Source organism: Littorina saxatilis, linkage group LG2, assembly GCF_037325665.1.
Source record: "Littorina saxatilis isolate snail1 linkage group LG2, US_GU_Lsax_2.0, whole genome shotgun sequence".
In the NCBI taxonomy this organism is placed as follows: domain Eukaryota; kingdom Metazoa; phylum Mollusca; class Gastropoda; order Littorinimorpha; family Littorinidae; genus Littorina; species Littorina saxatilis.
Genome location: NC_090246.1, coordinates 97,695,246 through 97,705,993, shown reverse-complemented (window position 1 = coordinate 97,705,993; position 10,748 = coordinate 97,695,246). Strand labels below are relative to the sequence as shown.

The 10,748-nt window shown below is 42.6% G+C and overlaps 1 protein-coding gene across 1 annotated transcript in view; it reads left to right on the top strand.

The window, feature by feature from the left end:
- The first annotated feature begins 244 nt into the window (after positions 1-244).
- Positions 245-10,748, top strand: part of LOC138960452 (neuropeptide SIFamide receptor-like) — a 62,137-nt gene continuing 51,633 nt past the window's right edge. Inside the window, exon 1 of the mRNA XM_070332363.1 lies at positions 245-629. Coding sequence (XP_070188464.1) covers positions 245-629 — 385 coding nt within the window. The remainder of the gene's footprint in view (positions 630-10,748) is intronic.

Genomic DNA, 10,748 nt, shown 5'->3' with positions numbered 1-10,748 from the left:
AATATGTGGACAAACACTGAGATGATAAAGCGTAAAACAACTTGTGTCCTTGCCATGACAACCACGTTCCTGACATCAGTCATTCTTCGGTATTCAAATGGAGAAAATCGGGCATGAATAAATTACGAGCAGGACAGTAGTTCGAGATCTATTGTTCTTTCAAGAATTCAACCCCATCACAGCTGTCAAGATTGTGCACAAGTATTCAACTCCCAAGGGCGGTTGATATTTACATCACGTCGTCATGGATACCTTGGAAAGCTACGATTCGTATGTGCAAGATGCGCGGCAAAGCAGCAACATAAGTTTGTATGAGCTTCATCGTACCACGACACCGTTTCCAGCGACAACAACAACCTCCGACAACAACAGTAGCAGTATGAACACTACGGACCCCTTGTTCCTTCCGCTGATAAGGCAGCCCCCATACATGGTCGTCATCTTTTCCCTCGCATATGGATCCGTTATGATCTTAGCGTTGCTAGGCAACATGTGTGTCCTTGCGGTGGTGGTCAAGGACAAACGCTTCCACTCGGCGACCTTCATCTTCATCGCGAACCTGGCCGTGGCTGACCTCCTGGTGGCCATCCTCTGCAACCCCATCAATCTCATGACCAACATCTTTAGCGGTGAGTTTGGGCATTTTTGTCTCTTTTCAGCTCTGCAAGTGCGTGCGCTTCTATTGAGCTCAACGTAGAAGAATTCTAAATGGATAGACTATGTTACTCGTGGAAATCAAGAGCAAGAACAACATATTTATTGTTTGTCTTTAAAAAACAGAAATATGCCTATCGATACAGACAGATACACTGTTAACGTTAAAACCCAAGAATACAAATATTATTGTCATTATTGAAATGTAATTTTATACAACGAATAAAGACATGAGTGATTTGTGTCATCTATGATTAAACGTTTCATAAACTTACCTTTCTTGTTTAGTTTTCATGTGTAACTCATGAATACGGTGGCTAATTTTCTAGTGTTTTTGTTCTGAAATCCCATCACGTTCGGGACTAGCAAGATCTAGATGTTGCACTTTTCAGGACGTGTACGGGAACGTGTACTGGTAACGTCATCAAATCTAGTTTTTACGTCACGCGTTTGCCAAGATCTGCAGTCTTGGCGGGAGCAAAACAACGCATGCCTTTGGAACATTTGAGAAAAAAGTGAGTCACGGTTGACGCAATATCTACACGTACACGTACAGGTCTTTGCTACACGTTCAATCATCTAGAACACTGTAATAACTGTGGTGACGTTGGGGATCCTTCTCTGTTTGCACTGCACGTGCACAATAACGATCTGAGTAAATAAGAGATTCCAAATGAACAGGCTGTGTAACCCAATGTTACAGTGGCCATATTTGGCAACCTCATCACGATTGTGACCAACATTATCTGTGGTGAAGTAGTATTCTGTGTCTTGTTTTGCCCTGCACGATGACAAGTAATACGCGGAAAGAACAATACAAAGCCGGTTAGCTTTATATCTCACGTTCATGATGACTTATCTAATTCCGATGATACCACCATCAAGCTTTAAACTAACATCTTCTATGGTGAGTTTAGCGAGTGTGTGTCTTTCTGTGTGTGCACTGTGCTGACTAAAGTCTTGAATCAAAAATTCGAATTGGATAGGATGGATATATCCCATGACCTTCGGCAGAGCCTCGAGTGACGTCATCATATTCATTGACCCTGTCTCGACGAGATACCACGCGACCAAAATGGATAAACGGAGGTGTAACTTATACGAACATAACTTTTACGATGAATAATCTTCTGGTGATTATTTCTTTTGTTACCCCACCACGCCCAATACCAACATCGTCCATGGCGGGCTGGGGATTTTGTGCCTTCATTAGCACAACACGTGAGCACTGTCGAGTTGAATGAAGATTACAAAGGGGTTATGCTATGCAGTTCACCGGAACAGTGGCTAATCTTCAGGAATCCTATCACACGCATGACCAAGATATTCAATGGCAGATTTATTGGGGGGGGGGGGGTGGAGGGAGGAGGGGGGTGTTTCGTTTTGAGCTGCACGTGCACGCTAATGATGTCAATGAAAAATACAAGGGCTGTGTAACTATGACTGTGGCACCTCCGCTTTTAGTGCAATTCATAGAATCAAGAGTGCTTCTTCTTCTTCTGGGTGGCCGAGTGGTAACGCACTTGCGCTAGGAAGCGAGAGGTTGCGAGTTCGACCCTGGGTCAGGGCGTTAGCAATTTTCTCCCCCCTTTCCTAACCTTGGTGGTGGGTTCAAGTGCTAGTCTTTCGGATGAGACGAAAAATCGAGGTCCCTTCGTGTACACTACATTGGGGTGTGCACGTTAAAGATCCCACGATTGACAAAAGGATCTTTCCTGGCAAAATTGTATAGGCATAGATAAAAATGTCCACCAAAATACCCGTGTGACTTGGAATAATAGGCCGTGAAAAGTAGGATATGCGCCGGAATGGCTGCGATCTGCTGGCCGATGTGAATGCGTGATGTATTGTGTAAAAAGATTCCATCTCACACGGCATAAATAAATCCCTGCGCCTTGAATATGTGCGCGATATAAAATTGAAAAAAAATTCCCTGCGCTAAGAACTGTACCCACGGAATACGCGCGATAAGCCTCATATTGATTGATTGATTGATTCTTTGATACTGGGCTGACACTTAAACGTTCACTCATGTTTTTGCACGAGTGGATTTTTACCCTGTCATGTAGGCAGCTTTCGCCGATTTCGGGGCAATCATGCTGTTTATGTTCGTGTTTCTATAACCCAGCAAACGCTGACATGGATTACAGGATCTTTTCCGTGCGCAATTGGTCTTGTGCTTGCGTGTACACACGAAGGAGGATAAGGCACCAGCACGTCTGCACATAAGTTGACCTGGGAGATAATAATAATAATAATAAATGAGCATTTATATAGCGCAACATCATAATTTTACAATTATGCTCTTTGCGCTTGACACATTTAAAATTAAAACACAGTTGTACAAGCATTTACATCTACATTCATAGTCAACAACGCTTAATTAAAAGCATACACCATCACACATACATTACAAAAGATTCTTCCACTAACTAAGTAATAAAAACATGAATAAAATAGGTAGTAAAAAAACAAGGAAATACCAGCTGAATACCCTTAATCAAACAGAACATGTTATCAACAATGCTGAAAACAGTCCTAAACAACCCTTAACCAACCAGGCGGCCACGGCCGGGGTTTGTACTCAGACCTTCTGAAAAGGAGGCCGATGTCTTATCCACTACACCACTGAGCCCGTCTTGAATCAAGATTTAAATGTTAGAATAAACAAATTCAGCATTCAGCATTCAGCATTACTCTTTAAACGCGCCTTGATTTCACCAGAACAGTATATAATTATATATATATAGTGGTTTTCACCATTTTCCTTTTGCTTGCTTGCTATCTTCCTCATATCGGTCCCGCAATAATAATAATAATAAATAATAATACGAATATTTATAACGCGCACATATCTCACCAACAGGCGACTCAAGGCGCACACGGAGATTTAAAGTCACTAGCACACACACACCATCAACCATTAAAATATGTACAGTTATTCAGGGTGGGATGGGGTGGGCAGTGTAGAATGCATGGATTATTTGGAAAAAAGGAATGTCTTGAGTGCAGATTTGAATGACTCGAGGGACTGTTGTTGACGGAGGGGGAGAGGTAGTGTGTTCCATTGGCTAGGTGCTTGGAAAGAAAATGAGCGTTGACCTGCTGTTTTGAGTTTGGTGTGGGGGATGTTGAGCTTGAGGGAGTCGGCAGATGATCTGAGTGCTCTTGAAGGGACATAGAGAGAGAGAGAGAGTCGGAGAGATAGGCAGGGGCGAGACCATGGAGGCATTTGTAGGTGAGAGTGTTGATTTTGTATGTGATACGGGCAGGAACGGGCAACCAGTGGAGCTGATTTAGGAGGGGGGTGATATGATCTCCCTTTTTCTTTCGTAAGACAAGACAATACTGACTTATTGATTGACATGCGTCAATACATCTCATCTATGAAATATTAATTTAATCCTGCTTTCTTTCCTTTGTTTTCCACACTTAAAATCGAATACATAATACATGTACCAGGAAGTTTTAAGAGATTTCTGATCTGCCAGTTTGTTACGTGTGTGTGTGTGTGTGTGTGTGTGTGTGTGTGTGTGTGTGTGTGTGTGTGTGTGTGTGTGTGTGCGCGCGTGCGTGTGTGTATGTGTGTGTGCGTGTGTGTTTGTTTGTTTGCTTAACGCCCAGCCGACCACGAAGGGCCATGTCAGGGCGGTGCTGCATTGACATATAACGTGCGCCACACACAAAACAGAAGTCGCAGCACAGGCTTCATGTCTCACCCAGTCACATTATTCTGACACCGGACCAACCAGTCCTAGCACTAACCCCATAATGCCAGACGCCAGACGGAGCAGCCACTAGATTGCCAATTTTAAAGTCTTAGGTATGACCCGGCCGGGGTTCGAACCCACGACCTCCCGATCACGGGGCAGACGCCTTGCCACTAGGCCAACCGTTCCGGTGTGCGTGTGTGTATGTGTGTGTGTGTGTGTGTGTGGATCAAATCTCTGCGCTTTATTACCTCTTTTTATGTGTGTGTGTGTGTGTGTGTGTGTGTGTGTGTGTGTGTGTGAGTGTGTGTGCGTGTGTGTATGTGTGTGTGTGTGTGTGTGTGGATCAAATCTCTGCGCTTTATTACCTCTTTTTATGTCTTAACTGAGACTCCGTCCTTGATACATTTCTAAGTGTTTTCATTTAGTACAGCCGGAACCACTGACTTTATAACAACATCAGAACAATAAAAGCCCGATTGGTTCGGCCAGACACAAAGGAATGTCGACATGTACTGATACGAGTTTGATTAAATACGGCAAACTTTTGTTTATCTTGCCACACAGTACAACTACCACCCACCAGACCACAGATAAAACCATTCGATACAACTTCCATGGAAACCCTGCTATTGTGTGTGTCTGCGTGCGTCTACCCATCACCGTCTTCAAAGAAAAACGACAGTCAGCATATCTCAGACACGACATTTATCAAACTATGACTCTGTTTGGTCTAAAAGCTCCGCGATTGTTAGAAACGAGTTATCAACCCGCCGCTCATTGCTAGCAGGTCTGAGCAGCCGTGAACCACTTTCTTCAACTTCAGGCGAAATGACACCCATTTATTCATTCATGCTGCCGCCTTCAGAGGAGGCTGCATGCTGACGTCCCTGTGCATCTTGTCATATCAGAATTAAAAAAAAAAGGTTTACAGGTTCCTTTTAAGTTGTCGAAGATCGGGCATCGGAGATAAATTGCAGAAGGCCCTGTGATCAGAGAGAGAGAGAGAGAGAGAGAGAGAGAGAGAGAGAGAGAGAGAGAGAGAGAGAGAGAGAGAGAGAGAGAGAGAGAGAGAGAGAGAGAGAGAGAGAGAGAGAGATTGATTGATTGATTGATTGATTGATTAAACTTTATTACAGAAGGATGGAGATTTTAGGCGTTGCCTAGTCTTACAATCTGTCCTTGCTAACTAACATGAATACAAAACAGACATGAAAACATTATAAGAGCAAAAGAGGTTGACGGCAAAAATAATCGTACATATGATAATAAATGGCATTTAAAGGCAAAGAAAAAGTTATAGTATTTGATACTATTAAATACAATAACGGCAATAGAAATATGAAAATAGAAATAATGGTAATGATGATGATGTCATAACGATAATAACAATACTGACTAAAAAAAATAAATTAAAAAAAACGGATGATGATAAGCAAGCAACAAACAGCAAGTCAAGTGTACTCAAAAGTAAAGTACAAAAAGTCACGAGCACAAGAAACATATGGTCCAAATGAAACAACAACGGCAAGCAAGCAAAATAACAAACAGTAAGTCATTTGTATTTTACAAAAGATACCGACAACATAGCAAAAGGAAGAAAAGAACTACAACAAAGGATATACCAACACAACAGTAACAACAGAAACAGCAACCCTGAAAAGAGACTGCTATAAGATAACCGGTATGTATGATAACATTAGGACGGTTTAATACATCGGAGTAAACCCATTTTGAATCACCACTAGGTTACGATAACGGTGGAACGCTCCACTTGGAATCAGATTTGAAACAAATGTCTGTGTATTTGCTTTTTAAAGGCTTTGACTGATGGAATATATTTTAATGCTGTTGGAAGTGAATTCCACACTGATGACCCTGAAAATGCAAGACTAGACTTGTACAAATCTAATCGGGGGCAAGGTGGAATGATTTTACTAGAACCATACCTGTTGGTTGCTTTTTGAAACAGCGACAGAATGTACTCTGGGACTTCCTTGTTCATAACTCTAAACATGAATAATGATTTATTCAGTTTAAGCTGCTGGTTCAACGGAAGGAGGCCAAGCAGTTTCAGTTTTTCGTCAGTAGTGACCGATGAGTTAGGTATCATAAGTTTAGCTGCACGACGATGGAGAGAATTCAGTTTGATCATGTGAACATCACTGCAGTTGTCCCATAACGTAGAAGCATAACTTAAATGCGAAAGAATGTGTGCATGGTAAAATAATTTAAGAACTGAAGTGTCGACATAATATCGTAGCTGCGAGAATAAGAACATGTTTCTCGACAGCGTTTTGTTTATATTGTTTAAATGACATTTCCAGTTTAGCTCAGAATCTATTGTGACTCCTAGAACCCGATGTTCACGCACTTGCTCAATCGGTGATGATCCAAGGTTAAGCTTTAGAACAAGTGGGGCCAGCTGATGTTTCTGTCTAGAAGTGATTACCATACGAGAGAGAGAGAGAGAGAGAGAGAGAGAGAGAGAGAGAGAGAGAGAGAGAGAGAGAGAGAGAGACAGACAGACAGACAGACAGACAGACAGACAGACAGACAGACAGACAGGACAGACCGACAGACAGACACAGCGAGAGACTGAGAGAGGTTTTACACAAACCAAAGATCGGGCATTGGAGATAAATTGCAGATGGCCCTGTGATTCATGAACAGAGAGAGAGAGAGAGAGAGAGAGAGAGAGAGAGAGAGAGAGAGAGAGAGAGAGAGAGAGAGAGAGAGAGAGAGAGAGAGAGAGAGAGAGAGAGAGAGAGAGAGAGAGAGAGAGAGATGATGATGATGATGATGGAACTTTATTTGTCAAGAATATAGGTTTAAGGCGACGCCTTTTCTTACAACCGGTCCTTACTTCTAATACAAATGTCTTCTAATACAAAAAGAGAGAGACAGAGAGACAGAGATTGAGAGAGACAGAGAGAGATAGAACTCGAACTCGAACTCGAACTCGAAAACTTTATTACCGAGGGATGATAGCATTAGGTCCATAATTTATGGTCCTTTCTTACAGCTAGTCCCGACTATAATACACACATGAAACGAAGAACAAGTATGAAGAATAACAAGTTACTATTTTAGTCAAGCTGTGGAACTCACAGAATGAAACTGAACGCTCTGCATTTTTTTCACAATGACTGTAGTCCGCCGCCAGTGCAAAAGGCAGTGAAAGTGACGAGCCTGTTTAGCGCGGTAGCGGTTGCGCTGTGCTGCATAGCACGCTATACTGTACCTCTCTTCGTTTTAACATTCTGAGCGTGTTTTTAATCCAAACATATCATATCTATATGTTTTTGGAATCAGGAACCGACAAGGAATAAGATGAAATTGTTTTTAAAACGATTTCGGAAATTTAATTTTAATCATAATTTTTATATTTTTAATTTTCAGAGCTTGTTTTTAATCCGAATATAACATATTTTAATGTTTTTGGAATCAGAACATGATGAAGAATAAAGTAAAAGTAATTTTGGATTTTTTTTATAAATAAATAATTTTATTTACAATTTTCAGATTTTTAATGACCAAAGTCATAAATTATATTTTAAGCCTCCATGCTCAAATGCAATACCGAAGTCCGGCCTTTGTCGAAGATTGCTTGGCCAAAATTTCAATCAATTTGAATGAAAAATGAAGGTGTGACAGTGCCGCCTCAACTTTTACAAAAAGCCGGATATGACGTCATAAAATACATTTATCGAAAAAATGAAAAAAAGTCTGAGGATATCATACCCAGGAACTCTCTTGTAAAATTTCATAAAGATCGGTCCAGTAGTTTACTCTGAATCGCTCTACACACACACACACACGCACGCACACACACACACACACACACACACACACACACACACACACACACACACACACACACACACACACACACACACACGCACAGACACACACACACACATACACCTCGACCCTCGTCTCGATTCCACCTCTATGTTAAAACATTTAGTCAAAACTTGACTAAATGTAAAAAAAGAAATCAAATAAAACACAATCATGTAGGGAAAAGTATAACAAACATTAGTGTGCTTGTGGAAGCATATTATACATTTTCTCTTTTACGCACCCTCAAACATACTCGCACAAATTGTACACCGACTTAGTCGTTAGAGAGGTGCTTTCGGAGCTGTCTTTTAAAAGAAGATAATGACAGACATGACCTAATATTTACAGGTACTGAATTCCAAAGGAACGCACCAGAATAAGAAAAACTTGTTTTAAACAAATCGATGCGGGGCCTTGGCAAGGCAAGGTTATTTCGAGTGTTTGAATAATATGACGGAGATGATTTGAAGAGTTGTATAAGATATGTTGGGGCGTTCTTATAGACGACTTTATACATAAATGAACATTTATTATACAAAAGCTGCTTCTTTAAGCTTAACATCCCGATACTTTTCATCTTTTCCTTTGTAGAAAGAGATGGACTGGGCAGAACTAGTTTAGCAGCTCTACGCTGGAGCGATTTCAGAGAGAGAGAGAGAGAGAGAGAGAGAGAGAGAGAGAGAGAGAGAGAGAGAGAGAGAGACAGAGACAGAGACAGAGACAGAGAGAGAGACTGAGAGAGAAACAGAGAGAGACAGAGAGAGACAGACAGACAGATGGAAAAGAGAGAGAGAGAGAGAGAGAGAGAGAGAGAGAGACAGACAGACAGACAGAGACAGAGACAGAGAGACAGAGAGAGAGACAGAGAGAGAGACTGAGAGAGAGACAGAGAGAGACAGAGAGAGACAGACAGACAGATGGAAAAGAGAGAGAGAGACTCAGAGAGAGAGAGAGAGAGAGAGAGAGAGAGAGAGAGAGAGAGAGAGAGAGAGATACGAATACGAATACGAAAGTGTAATTGCTATAGGCCATCGGCCCCTTGCAATGGGATATTACACATCACGCGCAACGAAGGTACGGTACAAAAAAAAACCGGGTGGAAAACCGAACCCGGAATTAGTATCCACTTGGTCACATCCAAGTCGACAGTGTCAATGTGATCGATCGCGAATAACTTCTTCTTCTTCTTCTTCGTCGTTCACTAGATGGAGATGCCAATCGCCCGCACGAAAGCAGCTGTCCTCTGTAGGTCCTCCAGGCCGCCGAAGAGCTTGACCCTCAGTGGTACTGGTTCCGGCCACGATGCCTGCCGTCGTGGAGTCGGCAGTTCTGCAGCAGGTGCTCAGCATTCATGATGTCTGCATTGCAGGAGCACATCTCGGACTCGCCAATTCTGAATTTGCTGTACATGTAATATGTACATGTATCGCGAATAACGATGCTGTTTATATCAACACAAAGGCAGAGACATTCACAGTCTTTCTCCAGTCTCGAGGAATGTTCGTATTACACGCACATATTCATGCAAGTCTGTGTTTTGTTTTTCCTTACACCTGTTCCTTGTTCCGGTGTTCTCACGCCGCATTCGCTGCTCCATCCACATCTGAATTTCGTTCCGCTGCCAGACCTGTCGATTTTTACAGACGCTCCAGGGAGGATGTCGGGTCGCTGCGGTAGGCTACCCTCGGAAGTTGACACTGCACTTCTGCTGAGTTGAAGACTGACAGCAGAAGAACTATTCAGGGAAGGATGGAACAGGAACAATGAGACTAAGGTCACCATGAGAGCTCCGGGCATGAAGGGCCACAAGAGCAAGGACATTTTATAGTTTTGGATGATTAAAGAGATGAGGATGATTATAATGATGATGCTATGGATTTCCAATTTGGTTTGAAACTACGTGACAGGGCAGCACTCTACGCTTACTGTCATAATATATCCTGGCATCAACCAGGCCCCAGAACTGCTGCACCTGTGGGGTTGGTCAGGTAAACAGAACCTGAGCACCCTCAAAGTCGCATTCGTTAAGTGAATGACACTCGGCTGTGTGATTCCAGCCTTCCCATAGGAGCCATAGCACTTCCACTCTGGGTAGGAGCCGGCCGTAGTCCGAAAAACCCACATGATGGGATTCGAACCCACGACCTCCCGGCCCGCAGCCCGATGCGCTAACCACTGCGCTACGGGGGCCGGTGAGAGATTTTACACAAACCCAATACAAGGCAATTATCTTGGCAACACTGACCAAAGCAATGGTGCGTGCCTCCAGCGGATATTAGCTACAACGCGTGTTGACATTCAGAATGTAATAAAAACATCCTCCACCTCGCGCTCTGGTTTTATTCTTGTTCATTCAGGCGTGGCGGGTTGCTGTAAAATCTGCATAGCCTCTGCATACACAGTAATCAACCCTGTACCATGAGCGAGGTCGATAATGCGCGCTCCTTCCTTTAATCATAGGTTTTGGGTTAGTCCAAAAAGAAAAATATGTCTGTTTCCGGTAACCCGACCGGAGCGCCGACCCTAAACGGTTTTTTC